At 45.5% G+C, this 21258-nt stretch overlaps 1 protein-coding gene across 6 annotated transcripts in view; it reads left to right on the plus strand.

Annotated features, from left to right (window-relative positions):
- Nucleotides 1–21258, plus strand: part of FGFR3 (fibroblast growth factor receptor 3) — a 55242-nt gene that overhangs the window by 25056 nt on the left and 8928 nt on the right. Inside the window, exons 4-11 of one of the 6 annotated variants that reach the window (XM_072927931.1) lie at nucleotides 681–734; nucleotides 6651–6820; nucleotides 11488–11611; nucleotides 12029–12219; nucleotides 16717–16861; nucleotides 19478–19665; nucleotides 20460–20608; nucleotides 20699–20820. In XM_072927931.1, the coding sequence (XP_072784032.1) occupies nucleotides 681–734; nucleotides 6651–6820; nucleotides 11488–11611; nucleotides 12029–12219; nucleotides 16717–16861; nucleotides 19478–19665; nucleotides 20460–20608; nucleotides 20699–20820 (1143 nt within the window). Of the gene's footprint in view, nucleotides 1–680; nucleotides 735–6650; nucleotides 6821–11487; nucleotides 11612–12028; nucleotides 12220–15461; nucleotides 15613–16716; nucleotides 16862–19477; nucleotides 19672–20459; nucleotides 20609–20698; nucleotides 20821–21258 lie in introns of all 6 variants that reach the window. The other 5 variants (XM_072927932.1, XM_072927927.1, XM_072927928.1 and 2 more) reach the window with 5 other exon arrangements.

Here is a 21258-nt window from a genome sequence, read left to right on the forward strand (position 1 = left end):
GTAGTCACTTTATGGGGGAAGAGGGACTGAGCCTTCTTTGTGGACAGCTTGGAGGAGGTGAAATGTTAGACCACATTAAAAGAAACCATTCAGAATGTTTTGGAGAGATACAGATGGAAAATTCCCACCTGTTTACCTGTATTGAGTTACAGCCTTGAGGTGCCTCTGTGGGAGGAGTATAACTAAAGGGAGCTGGTTCATGGAATAGCAATCAAAACATTGATGGAGAGAGGTTTGATTGCAAGAAGTTCAAAAGTCTTGGTCTTAGTGTTTGAACAAGTAGTTAATGGAGGGAGATGTGGCAGGAGGATATTGAGTTAAAAGAAAAAGGCAGGGAAAGTGAATTAGAAATGCTGACCTGTAGTTTGGGGACATGGTAAGACAAAAAGTCTTCAGAGTGAATGCTAGAGGGAAGAAAAAAAAACTCAGTCAGAGAGCTTGTTCTTCAAAAATAAATTTTCCGGTTTAGAATTTATTTTGTATTTATGAGGAAGAGAGCATTTCACACAGGGAGAAGTATTTGACATTGGACCACGTTTTCAGAGCACTGACAAACTCTTGATACCCAGTGGAGACAGCTCCTGTCCAGTTGTTCCTGGCCCAGCATGGTCAGAGGGGTGGGCTGGGTGTCCCCACTTGCCATCCTCTTTCTGCTTCACTTCTTTCTTGTCTCTTTCCAGATTCCCCTTCATCAGGTGATGATGAGGATGACGATGATGAGTCAGAAGATACAGGTAATTTATTTTCCTGGGCTACAAAGGCCTTTTCTTTGCAGAAGCTGCGGCTCCCAAGCAGTGCAGCTGATCTGGGTGTTCACGCAGTTGCACAGCAGCTCTCTCTTTGTGTTGAAATCAGTGACCTTAGGATGGAACCATGATGAAATTTATCTAAAAATTTAGAACAGCTGCCAGAGTAGTATTTCTGCTGTGGAATCCTACAGCAGCAGTACTATCTTTTGAAGACTTGATGTTGAGGCTCTGAATAGATGTGTAGTTACAAATTCCCCTTGCATGTAAATCCAGACAAGCCCACTTACTGTATATATTGTTTTGTTTTGTTTTACTGCACTGATGTTACACCAATTTTATACCATTTCAAACTTTGACTGCTTTACTTTTCACTATTCTGATTCTGGTCCTTACCAACATCTTGACAGGGGTCAGAGTACAAAACATACCCTAGCCAAGGGCCAAATTTTCTGATGCCACAAGTGGCTTTACTGGCTTTTTCTTTCACTCCTGTGAGGAAGGGGAAGTTCCAGGACAGTGCTTGGTGCTTTCACAGTGAATCCCTTTCAGCCCCAGTGCTGCTTTCTTTAAGTGCAATAGCATTTTTCAGGATCATTACAGGCCTCAGAGGTGTTAGTGTTGTGTTTTATTCTGCTCTTTTTACTTCTGCAGAGTGAGCTGCCCATGTGTATGTATTTTTAATAAATAAATGTCTTGCATTTGAACTCCCAATCAGCTATGTACATTGGCAGAAGTTCAACATGACTGGAAAATCTCTCCTGCCCATAACATTGCACGTGCAATGTGGACTCTTTCAAATAGGTCTGCCACCGCAATAAGTTAATACTGCTGTGTGTGCAGTTTGTGGACAGTAATGGTGAGTTACAGTGCCAGGAGACCCATCAGCAGCAATTAGCGGTTTTCTGATAGCTTCTAATTAGGGGCCCAATCCTGACAGGTGACAGGCACCTTTGCAGAGGTTCTCAGGGCCCCTGGTCCCTGCTGAAGAATGATACAGGCATAGGGAAGGTCTGGTTTGGTCAGGATTTTTTCCTTCTGCAGAGCAGCTTCTGATGAGCACAACTGATGGTTCTGTACAGTTTTTATGTGGTTTATAGAGAACTCAATCTCTTAGCAACAGGTATCACAAAACATCAGCTGGCTTATGGTACAGAAAGACGTTTTTCTTCACTGAAAAGGAAAACACATTTCACCACATGTATTTATAGCCTGTTTTCTGGGTCTTCTTGACTTTGAGGCTGTCTCTGGTGTTAGACCTGAAGGCAATGGCTGGCTTTGCTTAAAGGTCTCGTTATAAAAAGTTGGATTCTCTTCTGCTTTAAAAATGGTTGATTGGCTTAATGTGTCAGTGCGATGAAACCTCACAGTAAAACCTCACAGCATTTCATGGCATGGGTGTGCTTTGTGTTGATTTCTTTGATGTCAGATCCTCCACTTAACCCTCAGAGGTCTCCTAAATCTGGGAAGCTGTGTTGTTAACCCTGGTACCACCAGGAGACCTCCTGTGTCAGGACATCCCACCAGGAGTAGGGGCTGAAGGACCATCCCAGGCAGGGATATAGCCAGTGCCATGTTCTTTGGACAGCCCAAAGACCCAAGACCTCTCTCTCCTTTGGCAAAAATGTGCCCTACTGATGAGGTGTGATGGGGTATGATGGGGTGTCCTGCTCAGGCATCGGACACAGCTGTGGTCAGTACTTAAGGAGAAAAGGCAATAAATGCTTTCATGCAAAAGGAAAATACCACAGACTCATAGGATGGTTAGGGTTGGAAGTGACCTCAAAGGTATCTATTCAGTATAACTGATAGTGTTTCATGTTTGGGGGGAGGCAATCCATCCTGGACTGGCTCACTGTGTGTTGCCACACTGTATTTCACTGAATAAAATCCTTTTGTCCTGGCCCCTTGTGATGATAAGTTACTCTTCTGGCTTGTGTTACTCAACAGAGTTTCTCATCCTCACATAGTGGAGAGTTGAGAAAGCTGATTCCAATATCATCATGAGTTGAAGCCAATCTTGTTGATTTTAAGGGTTGGAAACACCAAATTCCATGTGGAGTGCCCTGCTTTGCTCACTCTCAGCTTCCTCTCTGAGGGGCAGTACAGAAGCAGGGCATCCCTTGGGGATGGGCAGCAGAAAAGAATAAGGGGAAACTTCTGCAGCTTCACACCAGCTCGTTTGTAGCAGCCTTGTTACAAGCCGTGATCCGCCTTTGCAGAAAGAGGCTTTCTAATACCTCTGTTCTCTACAGCTGTTTTTCCTGGCCCTGAAACAAAAACAAAACTCCCTTTTCACACACTGCGCTTCTGCCCCAGTGCTCCCTGCCCCTCTCGTATCTGTTTGTTTGGAGCCCCCGCTGCGCAGCCCCAGCACCTTCAAAGAGCCCCCATAATCTCCAATTAAATCTGGCTCTGTCCTCGGAGGCGTCAGCTGGGGAAATTACACAATTAGGGTTGATTCTGTCTGCCACAGAATTTGGTGGCAGCTCCTAATTGCTAAATGAGTGCTTGGCTGTATTAATTATTCCAAGTATTGCTCTCAGTTTTTTTTTTTAATTGGTCATTCCAGTTGGATGGGTGGCCGGTGTCTTTGACCAAAAAAACGGACCGTCAGGCTTAGTGTTTGATGATGGGAAAGGGCTGGTGATAATGTTTGGGGGTCCCTTGTTTTTTTTTCACACCTGCACATGCAAAACCATTGCTAGTAATTAATTTACAGAGAGCTACTCTAGAAAATTTTCCTGTCTTTCATCCTTCCTCTTTTCCCGCTCCCAAAACTCTCTGGAGCTTTGCAGGCTTTGCTTGAAAAGGAGAGTTAGCAACATTTTCAGGCCCTTAAAAAGTGGTAATGAAAGGACTCAGAGGGCAGAGCAAAGCAAAAGCAGGGATGTTTTGTTCGCTGCTCCTGCAAGTGAGAACAAAGGCACTGTTTTCAATGTGTAGACGCTTTCTTCCAGTTCCAGTTTTAACTTGAGAGCAATGCCCTGTTTGAGTCTTGGCACAATAATCCAGGGGTGCCCAGCCCTGGCAAGCCCTGAATCTCATAGAAGAGCACTCAAATGAGGGAAGGCACTCAAGGAAGGAGTTGTGTCTAATTGCAGCAGGCAGGAGTGAATCTTGCCTTTGCTCCATATGGAGAATATCCCCAGCTGGAAACTTTCCTGGACTCCATCTTGCTGCTATCTGATGTCTGATAGCAAAATCCCGCTTGGCTTCAGTGACAACATTTGCAGCCAATGGCTTGATGGATCTCCTGTGAGGTTCAAACTCATCTTTTGAATGAAAAAATGTGATAAAATGTCACCATGCAGCACATGCAGATGTTGTTTAAAAGGGAAGAGCCCGAAAAAGCGAAAGGAAGAACCTGGCCCTGACCAGGTGACCATGTGATGTAATTACACCTCAGTGCCTAGGTGATTGTCACCAACAACATAAAATATGATTTCTTGTGGGCAGATATGTTAATCAAACAACAAGGCAGGTTATTTGGCTGCCCTCTGTGGTGGTAGCAAAAGGGGACTTTTCCACCCGTGCCTGGCCTTTGCCATGCCACTCCCCTGTACCCCTGTTAACCTCTTGTAACATCCCCAGAAAATCAAGGTGCATTGTCAAAAGGAGGCATTTGGCCAGAAAATGGCCCAGGAGAAACTGGGGCAGGCTTACAGAAACCAAGGACCACCGTGGGTTTCTGGGGCCCTCTCCTCTCCAGCCTTCTCAGCATCACCCCAAGTGTCCTCTGCATTCACTGCCCTGTTGCTGCCTGGGGATTTGCCCAGTCTTTGCTTGGTTTCTGCCCTTCCTTCATGCTATAACAGCATCATCCTTTTACCATAAAGACCTGTTCCTTTAGCAGTTGCACCCTCTCTTCTAACATTTTTTGGAATGTTCCCATTTTTGTGCAGTTCTGCCATCTGGAACGGTGCATGGCTGCTGGGTGTCCCATTTTAGCTCACTGTATCATGTAGCACTTCAGGCCCCCTGGATGTGCTGTGTGTTCACAGGAAAGTTTGTAGCTGGGATTTTCCAGGACTATGGGAATTGCGGGGATTCCTCCTTTTGCTGTTGTCTGTGCCAGCCATACTCCTGCTGGATCCTGGCAAGAAAAGGGCCTTAAGCAGTTTCGTTATTTGAAAAATGAGGCGTACGCAGGATGTGTGAGCGCAGATCCCTCTGATACATGGGGCTGACTCTGATAGGCATCACATTGTTGTGCAAGGCAGGCTGAGGGCAGATACGAACCCTCAGCACTGGATTTCCCTCCCTGAGATGGTGTTATGTCCAGCCATCCCACTGCAGAGGTGGGAGGGCAGATGGGACATGAGCTGTGCCCAGCAGGGCTGTTCCTAGCACATGGAGGGGCCTCCTGGATGCAGCTCCTGGCATCCAGTTCCTCATGGACTTTGCAAGGTGGAGGAAACATGGGGAGAGTGTTGGCAGGTGCTGAAAACCAGTGCCTTGGCTGAGATGTGTGACCTTTCCTGCAATACCCTTGGAGCTGGAATGCAGCAGGGAGCCTGCATGGGGGACACTGGGGCCTTACACCAAGGTGGGGTCAGTCAGTGGAGTTGTAATGGGATGGGTATCATGCAGTCAAATGCATCAGGGATAAGGAGTGCTGGAGAAAGGGAGCAGCTCCCATGCATCTCAAAGGGATGCAGCAAGAGGGAAAACTTGGTACACACTTGTCATTAAGAAGGGGATTGTTGCAGGGGCTTCAGAGTAGCGTTGAGATGGGGCTGAGATGCTGGCTGGTGTTTCTGAGCATTGTCACCACTGCAGGAGAGGCCAGCAGCAAGGCTGTCCCAACAGCTTTGGTAGCCATCGAGTTCTCCAAGGCAGTTCTTGGAGGACCAGTGCCTTCAGTTTGTCTTGGCAGAAGCACACATACCTCTGCAACAGGTGCTCAATGTCTGTGAGTTTGTTCTACCCAACTGGAGGGGATGCCATTTACACTCCTCGCCTCCTTCTTGCTGTTTTGCAGCCCAGACACTGCCTGCCCCCCTCTCCCTTTGCCCGTGGTGTGGAGCACAGATCTGGGGGGCTGGATGTGGCCCTGGTATGGCAGTGGAAACACAGCATGTGCAGCTCTGCAGTGTTGCCTTAAGCAGAAATGAAAGCTTGGGAGGCTTTTTTTAAAACTTTTTCTTTCTTCCCAGTATAATGAGTTTGCCGCTGCTGCTGCCTTAATTTGGAGTTAATATGTAATGTTTGTAACACAGCCAAGGAACGTAGCTGTACTTGAGGCAGATTATAAAAGGTATCTCATGCTAACACTGGTGTTCTAAAATTTATCCCTGTTCAAAGGTAACATGAATCTTTAAAACTAAAATCACTTGTACTTAAAGAACATAAACATGATAAACCAGTTTGGCACTGGCGCGTTTTCTTCTTTCCTTCCCTTAAGGAGGCTACACTACATTTGTACTCACTGAGGAGGAGCATTTTCCATTGCACTCAGCTCATACAAAAACTCTGCTCCCTTGCTGGCCCATCAACATTCTTTTACAGTTCTAACATCTTTCTGCTGTTTATGCTTCTTGGCTACTAATGTCCCAAAGGTACATCTGTATCTTTTTACACATTGAGGCCAGATTCTCATCCTGATCTGGGATAACTCTACTTGTTGATTTAAAAGGAGCCACTTCAGATTTATAGTGGCATTACCAAGACAAGAACCTGGTCATGAACCTTTCATCACAAAACTGAAATGCAAACACTCTCTCTGTGTCTATGAGAGTCATTTAGCTGGAAAGCATTTCTGTGTCATTTATCTTAACAGCTGCAGGTAGCAATTTAACTGTCAATCTGCACATGCCAAAGACTCCTCAAATGCATCTGCTCACCAGCTGATATCCTCTGCTGCAGAGAGGGGTCTGTTCAGCTTGGTTTTTCCTTTCTCAGGTGTCCCCTTCTGGACCCGGCCAGATAAGATGGAGAAGAAGCTGCTGGCAGTTCCTGCCGCCAACACCGTTCGCTTCCGATGTCCGGCGGGTGGAAACCCAACTCCTTCCATCTACTGGCTGAAAAATGGCAAGGAGTTCAAAGGGGAGCACAGGATTGGGGGCATTAAGGTAAGGTCTTGGTTTGGATCTCAATTTTTTATTATTTCTACCAACCAGAAAATTGTATTGCGCCGTGATTAACATGGGTGGTTTTAAGAGCACTGTGTAGAAATTTAGGTGGTTCTAGCTCTCTTAGGAATTGCTTGGCACCAAAAGTTAAAAAGGACTGCTGTCCTTTGGGATCAAAGAGTAATTCTCTCTGAGTTTGCCTATAGTGGTAATTCAGGGAGTAGGTAAAAAATGGGTCTGGGTTTATGGTTTCATTGTGAACAGGGATGAAAAAGCAGGAGCAGAAACTTCTGTCCTAATTTCTGGAGATGAGCCCAGGGCATTGAGATGTGTTGGACCAAGCCATAGCTATTCCCAACTCTCAAAAAAAACCAAACTATTCAGTGTCCTTTAAAGGTATAGGAAATCCCTCACCAAGGAGCTGGGTCATCATGCTGGTAGTCATTAACATTCTTGTGGTATAAATCACTGACCCTTGGTCAAGTGTTGGATTCCCTTGTAGCCAGAGTAATAGCATCTGCTCCTTGGCTGCTTTCTTCTTCCTGCTTCCTTTCTACCATGAGGTGTTCTGGAAAATGCTCTGGCTCATGTTTACAGATAGAGCTCAGGGACACAGAACTCCACTGCAGTCAAATTATTTAATTAGCCAGAAGCCTCTGTGCTACTTTATATGATGAATTATGGCAGGATTTTAGAAGGAAGATCAGCTTTTCTCACATTTTGCTGTTGTTGTTATTACTTTGTCCCCTTGAGGTCACAGTCAGACTCTTTTTTTTTCTGGTTTTATTTGGGGACAATAAAACTGCTGCAGCTGATTATAACAAAATCATCATAGCAGGAAGGACTCTTGAGCACCAACTTCTGCTTGCACTCTGCCAGCCCTGACATATTCCTGGACTCTGCTGCTAAGGGGAGAAGGTGCCTGGGAGGAAGGCACCTTAATCAGAACTCGGAATAGCTGTGTGCTGATGCCTGCCACATCCGTAGTGTTTTGAAAGGGGACTGGGCATGCAAAGCGTGCCATGCTCCAGAAACCAGAGAAGGATTCAAAAAAAAGTCCCGTCCCCCCCCCAGTTTTGGGCTGTTTCTTTCCTGTTAGCTCAGACCTGTTCCTGAAAGAGCCTTTTGTGATGGCTTCAGTGAAGCTTTTAAAGCTCCTTCCTCAGTCCTGTCCCTGCTCCAGTCTGGATGAGGCTGAGAACACGTTCAGGTTTGGATCTTGGAAAAGCCATGGAGGGTAAAGAAGTGGAGAGGCAGCTCCTGAGGGTAAACTGCGCTTCAGCAGATGACATTCACAAATCACAAGCATCTTTTACTAATTGCAGGCTGTAGGGATCATCCTGAAGTGTTTTCAGGCTTCTATGAACCATTCCAATGGCTTTTTACTAAACTCTGTTACATCACCTGCACTAAATTATGCCTGCAGAAAAAAAAAAATCTAAAGCTGAAAGCAATTCCCCTACCCACTTTCCAGTAGTTTTAATCTATCTTTGAGTTTAAATTGACACGTTTCATCCTCTGAAATACAGTAGTGAGTCTTTGGCATCGCTGTGCTATATTTCTCTGGGGGCACCTTCGAGCAACAAGTCAATGCTTAAAAGAGCTATTGAAGGCAATATCAGGACAATTACAGGAAGATTGGTTTAGGTGTCCCATTCTTGATATAAAGACATCTTTCTCTGTAATTTTCCTTCCTTTATTTCCTTGCTTTTGGTCACGAGCCACACTTAGATATAACTAATCTAGTGTAAATCTCATCCAGTATAAATATACTGATAGATATTAGCTGAGATTTGAACCACAAAAGGGGATTGAAAACCTGCTCGGTATCTCATGTATTTAAGATTTAAATTCCCTGTTACAACTTAACTTCATAACAGGATTAGGCAGCTTGAAAAGAATGGGCAAGATCCAGATCTGGCAGAGTTTGGTTGGCTTGCTTCATCTTGAGATCTGGTCTTAACCCAGAAATCCTTGAGCCGGGAATGTTCTCATTTGTTTTCAGTGTGTGAAAGAGTTTTAATGTTGATTGTGAGAAGTCTGTTGTCAGCAAATGAAAGCTGACCACTCTTCCACATCTGCCCCTTGCACATGGCATTTAGACCCGTGAGACTGCCCAGTGTAAAGCTTGCAAGAGAGAAGGGTGAGTGTTGAAAACATGATAGGCAGGCTAACCTGGTTTTGTTACAGTTCATCCTTAACTGGTAAAGGAAAGAAATTCATATGACTTATCATATGAAATTTCCCAAAGAGCATTAATGGTTAAATCCGTGTTGGAATCTCTAATATTGTAAGCATGTGTGTGTTAAATGACCCTAGAAGGGAAGACTGTGGGGGAGGGGAGATGGAGGATTATCCCTTCCCCAGACCATTGCACTGACTTGCATACCAGTCTGGCAAACAGAGGTTCCAAGTGTGTCTGCAAATGTTTGTTTCACAAGGAGCCAAGAATGACACCACCAATGAACCAGAGGGATTTCCAGTATCTCACCCACTTGATTAATGCCTGCACTAAGTCACTTCATGTTTCTTGTGTTTTATCGAGTGTAGTGACTATCCTAACATGAGAGCTACTATCTTTTGCCAAAGATTTTCAAAACTAAAATGTCTTTCTGGGTTTCCAAACAAGTTCTGCCCCATGAGTCTGTGTCCCCAGGTTCTTCTCTATTCAGAGTACAAAGTTCCCATCACAAACCTGATAGAGAAGTTTTTGAAAGTGTCATAGAAGTGTCTTTGAAAGTGCATCCTTTGTAAAACACCTAATTTGGACCTGGTTTTAGACTATGGGTCAGACTAGGGAGTCATCCATATGTCTGGAGCCCCATTTCCTTGGAGCAGCTCCCAGGGGGTTCCAGATGCAAATGTTTTGCAATGCTGAAATGCATATTTAAAGGAGCCTTTAGACACATCAATGAGACAAGTTAGTATGGAAATGAGCCACTGAGCAGCCACAAATTTGGATTGAAACGTCTGTGACAGCCTAGTGTGTTCAGCCATGGGCTCGGGGTCCAGGCTCTCTGTTTTCAGAGCTTCTCTTACTCTGCAATTGCCACAAGGCTACAGAGATTCCGCAGGGGGGATGTTGCTTTACAACAGGTGAGATGTTGGTTCTGCTCCTTCATTGAGCTCCTCCATTTGTGCTGTCCTGGGTGGGCAGAGGTGCAGTCAGAGCTGAGCAGACATCTGCCACAGCTGAGATGTCTGTACCAAACGTTTGGTCACAGCCTCCTGTTGCCCATACTCTAAAATGAAAAGAAATGCCATATTCTCTGAAAAATGGGGTACTCAGCAGTGCTCTTTATAGAACTGCAGAGGTCTACAAATTGTTAAAATTACATTTGCTTGCTTATCTTGCAACTAAGCTGTCTAGTCCTATGGTTTTAAACCTGCTCTTTGCAAAGTTCTGGCTTTGATTGCAACTTGGCCCTCTTAAGGAAAGCATGTGGATGCAATTTATGTGTAGCAAAAGAGGTTAAATGACTTCATATTTGAGTTCACCTGCTGCAGCAAGAAATCTCCAGGAGCAATTACACCCTTGTTTTTTCCATCAGCCCATGACATTCTATAGTGCAGCATTAGTGTAAATTTCCTACTTCTGTGTCCTTGGGGTCACCTTCTAAATGTTTAATAAAGTTAAATGTGCTGCTTTGGGTGGCAGAAGGCATCAAAATCATATCCAGAGATTTGAAGACCTTTCATATGCTCTGCACCCTGAAGTAATCTTTGTTACTGTTGGTTGCTTTCTGTATTAATTCAAGATTTGCTTTCCATATCCATTTTTTTTCTTTATAATCACTAGAAACAAACATTTTAGCTGAGATCACAGGGCAGCAGGTCAGGGTGGAGACATGGGTTGTGCTTTCCCTTCTGCTACTGAACCCTCCATCAGCTGTGGACATGAGCCACATCCAGAAAACCAACTAGTATAAAACTCAGTGCCAAAATAGAAGGGCTGGCCAAGCATCCTAGGGACCAGATTTGAGGCTGGACATGTTTGCTCCTGTTTTTTAGAGGGAATTTAGGGGGCTAACTCAATTGGAGAAACCTGTTTCTGTTCTGACAAATGCCATAACCTGTTGCCTCCACAGTGCAGACATTTTAAAATATAGATCAGAATATTAAAATACATAAAATATAGGTCCTATGTGATGCCTGCTGAAGTCATTATTCTAGTGAGAGGTGCCACATTCAGTTGTCAGCTGGCTTTGTTATTGTGATTATTGTGGAAACATATAGAAGTCCCTGTTGAAATCTCAATGTGTTCCATTGTGTTGCATTGTTTTTGCATTGGTCTTAATGCCTTTTCTCATTGAGGCTTTACAGAATTCACAGATTGATAAGGTTGGAAGAGATCTTACAAAGATCATTGAGTCCAGTCCATGCCCTAACACCTAAACTAAACCATGCCATCGAGTGCCATATCCAGTCTTTTTTTAAACACATCCAGGGATGGTGACTCCACCACCTCCCTGGGCAGACCATTCCAGAACTTTGACTCTTTCTGTGGAAAACTTCTTCCTTTTTCTTTAATTACCCTTGTAAATGGGTCCTTGAGATGGTCAGGCTTCCTCTAGGGTCCAGGTGTGTGTAAGCTCAGTGATGGTTCCTTGGTTTGAAAGGTCTGGTGAGGAAGGTGCTTGACCACGAGCTTGGTTGATCTCTTCTAGCTGCGACACCAGCAGTGGAGCCTGGTGATGGAGAGCGTTGTGCCGTCAGATCGAGGGAATTACACCTGCGTCGTGGAGAACAAATACGGCAACATTAGGCACACCTACCAGCTGGATGTGCTAGGTGAGATTCCACTGTTTTCCCTCAACAGCTGATCTGAGCCCATGTGGAGTAAGATATGGGGAGCAGGAGCTTGGTTTCTTTCCCAAAGTGTTGGATCGTGTGTCTTCTAAAACCAGCAGCAAGCTTCTTTTTGGCCAACAATTCGGGCTCTCATCTGTGATTAGTAAATTACTTAGTGGGTCTGCAGAGGGCCTAAAGAAGGAATGGGAGGGCTGAAATGCCCCCTCGCTTCCCAGGTGGTCATTCCCCATCTGGCTTGAGGAGCCCTGGGTAGAGCAGTGATCAGGACACCCGTGAGGGACAAGTCTAATTTGTACCCTTTCCCCTGAAAAAGCAGGAGATAATTGTTTCAGATTAATGTTGCTGGGGAAAAATAAGACAAGTAAATGAGGATTTCTTCTCTTTTCTGTTTTTCAGAAAGGTCGCCCCACCGACCAATCCTGCAGGCAGGGCTCCCTGCCAACCAGACTGTGGTGGTAGGGAGCAATGTGGAATTTCACTGCAAGGTCTACAGCGATGCCCAGCCTCACATCCAGTGGCTGAAACACGTGGAAGTCAATGGCAGCAAATATGGACCCGATGGAACCCCGTATGTCACAGTGCTGAAGGTTGGTACATGCTCCTCCTCACCCTCAGGGCAGTCCTTCTGTAAGTCTGCCCAGTGGATTACTCTTCTTTTTGGAGGGGATGCAGCAAAAATGTCCTGAAATCCATATTCCAAACTCTTCTGTTTGCCAGAGATAACACTACTACTGTGGTGGCACAGATAAGCAAAGTTGTAAGAGCTGAGGCAGTTGTGAGAAATGCAGCATAATGAAAGAGCTGTCAGATTACATATAACCTAAAATTGTAAAAATACCTTTTTTTTTTTTTTTTTACAGCTTCAATGCAGGTATTTTCAGGGTTTATTAAAATAAAAGTCTCCCAACTAAAACACTTTCTTCCTTTTCAAAGGAAGCACATTGCAGCGTGCACATACCAAATAATGCTGAACTACCAGCACTTGAGAGCCAACATAAGCTTGTTCCAGCCACGAAATCTGTGAACATTGCTGTTATCAATGCTCAGAAAAGCCTTTTTTTTTTAATTGAGCAAAATGTACATAGTAAGACTTTACTAAAATGCTTTCTTGAAACGCAACTTTCAGATTACAGCCATAACAAAGCCAGGGGATTTGGTTTCCCTCAACCAATGTAAATATAAAAGCAGGGAATAGGGAGTGAGGAGCACATTGGACTTCTAAAATACTTTAAAAAAATAGTTAAAGCATCATGTGGTGGTGTTTATTATAACATATAGGGCTAAATGGAGTTTTTCTGGCTCTGCAGTTAGTGCTGAAAGCAGATTTTTTTCTCTGAGGCTGTCCTGTGTGTGGACATTCCCTGTGCACATCCTGCTGCACACACCCTTCTTCTCTTTGTATGAAGTTTAAAAAAAAACAACCACCACTATCAGACAGTATCTACAAAACTGTAACGCAGCCAGATACATTGTAATAAAAGCCAGAGACCCTGAAAATAATTACACAGATTGAAATAACAGATTGGTTGGAAGAAATGGTTGGAGACAGTTCTTCAGGACTGGCAACATGTGCTTCTCGCGAGTTTAGAAAACTTTTATTTCTCGCCACCTCTCCAAATGTGTTTGAATTATGCATATTTGAATTTCCCCCTGGTTTCACAGCCCAGCACCAAGCTCTGAATAGCTGGTTGTGTCACATGCCATCTCATATAGTCTCCGAGCTCCATGTGTGGTCCCCGTGGGATAAAGTGCTACCTTTTGGAAGTTTGCAAAGCGGCTGTGAACAGTGCCTTGTGTCACAAGCACAAGCCCCCATTTTGCCGTGGCAAAGAACATATAAATAGTCTGTATAAATAGTGTTTTAAAATTAAGTTGGAGCGGCACCGGGGTGGGTAGGTAATTAGAATTGCCAAATACCTTCTCTTCTGTGGACGGCAAAGGCTCCGCATTCCTCGAAGGGGAGCACAGGCAGGCGTTTGAAAGCACAAGTTTTGTTTGGTTTTATGTTTTTTTGCTGAATAGGACCAGCACACGTCTATTTACTACTTCTGGTTAATCAGGAATGCTTTGAATTGTATTAATGCCGGCATCAGCGCTGGGGCACGGAGCATTTCCATTTTGGGATGCATCTTTTGTGCGCCAGTACTGGGCCTCCACAGAGATGTGTCAAGCCCAGCTTTGGAGGGATTTTTTTTTTTCTTTTCCTTTTTAAATGTGGTGTGCTTGTTTTTTGTATGTGAAGATCTGATAAAATGATCTTGCTGTTGTCTCAGGGCTGGTCCATTGGCTTTATGGACTTGGTTCCCCCATGCCACGCGGTGCTGCTGCCTCGCCCCAGCATCCTGGCAGGAGCAGGGTGCTGTTAACAGCCCCCCTGCCCACAGAGCTGCTCTCTCCTGCCCCATGCTGTGCTGCGTGCAGGGAGATAAGGCTTTTTTATCAGCCTGCCCTTCCCTCCTGCTTTCAGGAGATTTTGTGGCGTGTAGGAGCTGCTATAGGGCAGTTAAACATGGGGAATATCCCAGTCTCCATCGCAGCAAGGGAGTCAGAGAGGTGCCCAGCATGTGAAATTCCCCCCACTACATCTAAAGGGGAAGGTGAGGGGGTGTCAAACCCCACCTAAGTCCAGATGGATAAGTTGAATGCTGTACTTTGAAACCATTTTTTAAACAGCCTGACAAAACCAAGCCATCACCTGCATCAATTCCTGAAAGCCTGAGCTAATTTGTGATCAAAGAAAAACCCTTTTTCTTTGCAGAAGAGCACTAAATGCATTCCAGTTACAGAAGGGGGCTGGCAACACTGTGCCCAAGCTTTGTCAAGAGCTAAATAGTACATTCTGCATTGAAACATGCCTGGTTTAATTATAAACAAGGCAGCAACAGCAGGCAGGCACGTTTCCCCACTAGTCAGAGCAGACAGACTTGCACGTAAGCCTTGGAGATGAGCTCGGGTCAAAACTGGTGGTGTTTGTCATCAGACATGGACACTGGGGCTCCTCTCTGGTGCCTCCTCTGGGTTCAGTTCCTAATGACCTATCAGAGCTGGCTGCCTCCATGATTTTAATGAGCTGCAAGTCATGTTGGCAGGATCAGGCTTTGAAATGAGAGGCATCAAGACTGGGCTGGAGAGTGTAAGACCAAAACAGAGAAGATATTTGCTTTATTTTCATTTCCAGAACTGAAGCTTCTTCTGAGGCCACTTAAAAACAGTTATGCATTTTCAGCCAAAATAAAAACAACTGTTTAGTGTTTTGGGAAGAAGCTGATGTGCTGTTGTGGCAGCATAGAAGAAGAGAAATAAACCCATTGCTTAAAAGTCTGAAGTTTGTTTGATTTATATACACCACTTTATTTAGTAAAGAAGAGGCTCCTATAAGCAGTGGAAAAAATTACAGCTAATTTCTGAAAGGCAAAGTCAGCAGCGAGTTTCAGACCGCCACTGCTTATATTTTGTTTCCAAATTCTATTTTGGAATCTGATAATTGAAACAGTATTTGCTGAGCCGGGTTGCAAACAGAAATCTCTGCTTAAGCCCTTTCTCTGGTGCTCCTGTCTGCGGAGTTATTCAGAAACTGCTGTCAGATGGAGAAGGGGCAAACTGGTCTGTTTTAAAAAAGAAATCGCCTGTGTGAAGGGAAGGGAGCTCACCTGCACGTGGTTTGGGGGCCAAAGCAACTTCTTTCCACCACCCAGGTCCTGGGTTCGGTGTCTCACCACAGGGTGAGCCGGGGATGCCGGCACAGCCGTGCAGTCAGTCCTGGCTGATGTAGGTGCGATGGAGCTGTTGTTTGGTTTACTGAAGTTCAGGTTTCTGTCTATTCCTGCAGTCTTGGATCAGTAAAAACGCTGAAGCCGATGCTAACCTAAATCTGTTCAATGTGACAGAACAAGATGAAGGAGAATATCTGTGTAGAGCCAACAATTTCGTAGGCATAGCCGAAAAGCCATTTTGGCTCCACATTCGCAAACCAAAACCAGGTAAACCACAGACTCTGTCCCAAGGCCCTGGCAACTGCAAGAATGAGCTATAACATTTTAAAGAATCTAGTGATTAAAATTACTATTCATTTTGTATTATACCCTGTCAACTGACGCTGAATGGCTTTATCTTATTTTCTTGCTAATTTTTTTTTTTACAAGACTGTAATGCCTATACAGCAATTGCCATGGAAAAATTCCCACAATAAAATGACTGTCAAATTTTACTATCAACTCTTCATACTTCCTTTCCTTTCCTTTCCTTACAATTGAGTGCTGATAACAGAATTGCATGTTAATGACCTGTGATGTTCCAAGCTCTGGAAAACCAAACTGTTTTGTTTTTTTCACCTACAAAACTGAATTAATCAGTTCTGTCTCTTGGAGAAGTAATGGAGAAATAAGTATCAACATTGGCTCATTCAAGCAAACGTGTTAACTAGAGAGAAGAACCAATCTCATGGGCTTTGGGGTTTGATTCCAGCCTAGAAGGTTTGACTGCTGTATTATTCGGTGCCACTGCAGGAAAGTTCCTTAAAGGCACCCTCTGGTTATCAGCCAGATTCTACTGCAGTGTCAAGGTCTGTGTAATCAATATATGGCTTTGAGATTCCCACTGAAGAAATTCTAAAAAATTCTAGAATTCTATATTTTCAATGAACTCATGAACCATGTTTATATATTCCTTTGATCAGCACTTGAATCTTTCCCCACTACATCTCCCCTCCTTTCCCCTTTCTTTCTGTCTGTCCTCATTTCCCATCTCTCTTTCCCCACCCCTGTACTCACCTCACTAACCCAAAGTCAGTCATATTGTGGGGGCAATTTTTCATTTGGACGCTTTTGCTTGCATGCTTCTTTAGTGGGACAGAGTAAGAACCTGGTGAAGGGAACCTTTTTTTTTTTTTTTTTTTGCTTTTGACTACAGGTTGCAGAGGGGAATGAATAAATAAATGTTGAAGATGGGCGATTGGAAAATAATAAAAAAAAGAACCACTTTAATCTGCTTTTGAAATTTGCCTGTGGTGTCCTCACACTTGCTGGGAATGTGGCTTATTCTCTGTTTTCCCTCTTTCTATATGTGTGTGTTTTTTTTCCCTGTAGACGGCAGGTGTTAACACAACGGATAAGGAGCTAGAGATTCTGTACTTGCGAAATGTTACTTTTGAGGATGCTGGGGAATATACTTGTCTCGCAGGGAATTCTATTGGGTTCTCACATCACTCTGCTTGGCTGACGGTGCTACCAGGTATTTCCTTCTGTGCTGGCCTCTCCTTCCCTCTCCAGGATGCCTCAATGTTTTGCTTTGGAAATGCCAAGTTCCCGGAGGCCGCCCCTTGCTTGGAGCAGGGGAGTTTTCCAGGGAGGCCTCTTCTCTGGGATTTGCTGCAGACCCCTGTTGCACACTTGCAGCTGACTCTTTTTGCATTGTATATCAAAATTTAAGTGATTGCAGTAATGATACAGTAAAATACACAGAATCTTTTTTTTATCTAATAACAGGGAGGTATTCACAACCTCTTTGCTAGGACTGTTAAGTGCCAAAATAAGGAACTTTGTTTTCTTACTCTGACAGTGGGCGAAGAAAACCTCCCCATCAGATGATCCAGGGCACCTAAATTGGACATGAACTGTGGATCATCTTGGGAAGGATCCTTTCTGTCTGACCTCATATCTTAACCTAAAATTAGATGCATAAGTGTCTGGTGTGAGTACACCCTTCCCTGCCTGTAGCATTATTTCCACTTCACGCATGAGCAGGCCAAGATAGCGATCTCAAACAGAAGGTCAAGGAGAGTCATCTGTAGGCAGAGCACAGGAGTCCTGGCTCCCAGGGGCATTGCATGCTGCCTGCTCCAGCTGGGATCGATGAAAGCTGCAGTGGGCTTGAAACCCGAGGCCAGAGTGACCTCAATTTTGTGGTCCTTTCATGTGCAAAGCTCTTATTGACAATAGAGCCAGCACAGACTGTGCAACAGAGAGATCTGTTCTGCAAAAGGGGGAATGAGGCTGTGCTGCCCCTTCACCTGCTGAATCTGCCTCTGGCTGCAGGGCAGGCTTGAGCATGGTCCAGGGAAGTCCCAGCAATATTCATACTGAGCCTCACATGTGCTGTGCCTTGCATTCAGTGCAGAAACAAACCTCGAGTATGTTCAATACACCCTTACTGAAAAGGCACCCAAAATCCTAAAGAGCCCACTTTGATTCACCCATAGACCACGTTTGGGTCCATCTCACAACACATCCCTCTCAGGATGTGTTTAGGAACCGGAAACTTTGGCATTTCTAATCTTGACTTTATCTGTGCGGGTGATTTGGATATAATCACTTTTACGGGGGCTTAAGAAGGTCTCTTCCACGCCCAGCCCTGCTGCCAGTGGGATCTGCTGATCTTTCCTGTTTTATTTGCCAGCTCTGTAATAGCTGATCTGATCCTTTTTCTGTTTCTGATATCCACTGGATGAGAAAACATTTCCTTTGGTTAGAAGACTAATGTCTCTGTTATTTTCAGAATATCACGGTATTGTCTCATCTGACTCATACTCTGCTTTTACAGTTTATGAATTCACACTTCTTATTCAAGAAAAAAATAAACAGGAGAAAACTGACCAAAAATCAAAAAGTAAAACTTTATTTTGAAGTCAGATGCAGTGAAGGACAGCTGTCTGTGCAGCAGCAGGCCCCCACAGAGAGGGGTGCAGGATACAGCCCATCTGGGGAACTTCAGCTTGCAATGCCCTGTCCATGCTACAGGAGGAGGGAGGAGGAGGGACAGGGAGCAGAGGGCAAGGCAGCTGCAGCACCAGCCACAGTGCCTGACCCCAGGAGATCTGGTACTCCTGTTTTGTGGGAGGAGATGGCCATTGGCAGGATCAGGCCCTTCACAGCTGGCACACAGGCTGGAGCAGCCCCCAATGTCACCAACATGACATTTGTCATGTCCATGTCCTCCTGGGCTCTGCCACCAAATACTTGAAACAGAGCCTGCTGCTGCCAGGGAAAGGCTCCTCCTGCTTGCTGAAGGGACTGCTCAGCAATGGACACGACCCATTGCTGAGCTATCCACACCAGCATGACTTCATTATAAAGCTTCCCACTGCTGACTGTCCCTCTGATGCCAGCACAACTTTGGGGGACAGAAAATCAGTCCCACTATGGCTCCTTCCTCTGGTCAACATGCCTGTCCTGAAAAGAACAAGGGAGAAAACACAGAAAACACAGAAAACACCATTGCTGGTGTCTAAGAAGTCTTGCAAGCAGGTAGCCACTGCTGATGGGCTCATACCATCACCCTCCTGGCTATCTCACCTCTCTGGGACAGACCTTCCAGCCTCTTCCCAGCAGAATTTAGTTTTCATTAAATAATTAGGCAGATTTTTCTCATGAGACTTCCTCCCTGTGTGATGCCTTACTGCTGAGTGCTGTTCAAGCCCCTTGGTCCCTCAGGGCAGGCACTAGTCTGGTGGATGGAGAATCTGAATCAGCAAAGTGCAGCAAACCCAGTCCTGCATATCCAAGGCATCCAGCCACCTTGTGTGGATGTCTGGAGAGGTGCAAGGTCTTGGTCAGAGGGACAGCACAGACGTGTGAAGGTGCCTTCAGCCTAGAGCAGTGGTTTTCAATCTATGGGCTGGTGGCTCTTAAAAACCCAAAGTAAAATTACCCCAAAAAGGACAAACCAAACTAATGTTTGCAGCTACAGCTGCAGGTGGAAAACCACTGGCCTGGGAGAGTCCCCTCACTGAATTCACTGACATTGACATAACTGAACAAGTCCTGCCCATATTCTCTGTGCTGTGTGTGTGTAGTTGTGTGTGGGCAGCTGCCCACCCTGTCCTGACTGCCATCTTTTGTCACCCTGCAGCCGAGGAGCTCATGGAGATGGATGATTCGGGCTCAGTGTACACTGGCATTCTCAGTTATGGCACTGGCTTTTTCCTCCTTCTCCTGGTGCTGGTCTTGGTGATTGTCTGGAGGATGAAAATGCCAAACAAAAAAGCCATGAACACCCCCACTGTTCAGAAAGTCTCCAAATTCCCACTCAAGAGACAGGTAACAGAAAGTAGATACAAGATTCCTATTCCCCTCTATGGTATCCCTCCCTTTTTTTTTTTTTTTTCCCAAAGAACTGTAACCCCAGTTTTATTTATTTGTATGCCCCTGGAGCTTTGGCAGAGGTGGCAGCTGACTCTGGCTCGTGAGCAGCCCCCACTGCTGTTGGCCTTGCCCAAGAGGTTTTGGCAGTGCAGCTGTGGGTGTCACAGAAAGCACATCTAGCAGAGGAAGTCCAGTCCAGGCTCCCTGGAGGAGCAGGAATGTGGGGAGAAAGAGCACTGGTTGTGCTCATTCCTGCTTTCACAGATGTCACCGGTGAGCCCAAAGCTGTTGCTGTGATGGTGGCAAAGGTCCTCTGTGAAGTTAGAGATGTTCTGCTGCATGAAATTGCAGAGGGACAGGACCAAAAGACACCCCATAAACCCCACAGTGAGGGGTACAGATTTCAAGTTTTGGCTGCAAGCTCACGGTGGGCATTGACAGTGCCAGGATGGGAGAAGTCGCTTCATAGCCTGTATGGGCTGTGGAGATGCAGCAGAACAACTGAATGGATTATACCTCCTGATGCTGGAGGGCACTGGCTGACCTGTCCCTCCTTTCCATCTGCTAAACACTTGACCACAAGTGCCTAAACGAGTGGATTTCTGCAAGGGTGGGGGCATTTCCCAGTTAGAAATTCCCAGAATTCTGTCCATGGGCCCTGAGAGCTCAAACCTCCTCAGTGATCCATCTTGGGCACGGCCTGCCCTGGGGATACAGTTGGCAATAACACTTCATTTGCTCTACCCAAGCAGGTGTCGCTGGAGTCCAACTCTTCCATGAATTCCAACACGCCCCTGGTCCGGATCACGCGCCTCTCCTCCAGCGATGGGCCGATGCTGGCCAATGTTTCCGAGCTGGAACTACCTCCAGATCCCAAGTGGGAATTGACACGGTCTCGGTCAGTCAGAGCCAGGGCTGGGATCTCTGTTGGGAGTGTCCCCACACCAGGACCCCCCTAACATACCTGTTTGTTCCTCCCTCCATCCAGCCTGACCTTGGGGAAGCCGCTTGGCGAGGGGTGTTTTGGCCAAGTGGTGATGGCAGAAGCGATTGGGATTGATAAGGACAAGCCCAACAAGGCCATCACAGTTGCTGTCAAGATGCTAAAAGGTATGGGGAGTCCACAGAGGACAGAACTATTGTGCTGGGATTTCCTCTCTTTGCTTCTCTTTTAAGTCTTTTACACAAACTAGATACAATAGAAGAAAGCAGGAACAGCCTCTCCTCCCCTTTACCCACATAGCCTGGGGGTGAGGGCTGTCCCTGGAGAGCAGGCAAAAGTGCAAATCCCATCAGGAAGAGGGACTGGGAATTAACCCAGTTCTCTGCCAAGGGGTAATAGCATCCCTAACAAGAAGGGGAATCCCCCTCTCTTCTAGCCAGCTCCAGGAATCAGCCCACTCCTTTCTCCTCCCCTAACCAGCGCTGCCTGTTCTACCAAAAGCTTGTGCAGCAACCTCAGATGGAGCTTGGGGAATTTCAGCTGACAAACTCCTTCTTCAGGAGCTTTTCATTGAGGAAACTTGGTCCCAGACACCTGAGAAGTTA

This window comes from Taeniopygia guttata, chromosome 4 (assembly GCF_048771995.1).
Source record: "Taeniopygia guttata chromosome 4, bTaeGut7.mat, whole genome shotgun sequence".
NCBI classification, from domain to species: Eukaryota; Metazoa; Chordata; class Aves; order Passeriformes; family Estrildidae; genus Taeniopygia; species Taeniopygia guttata.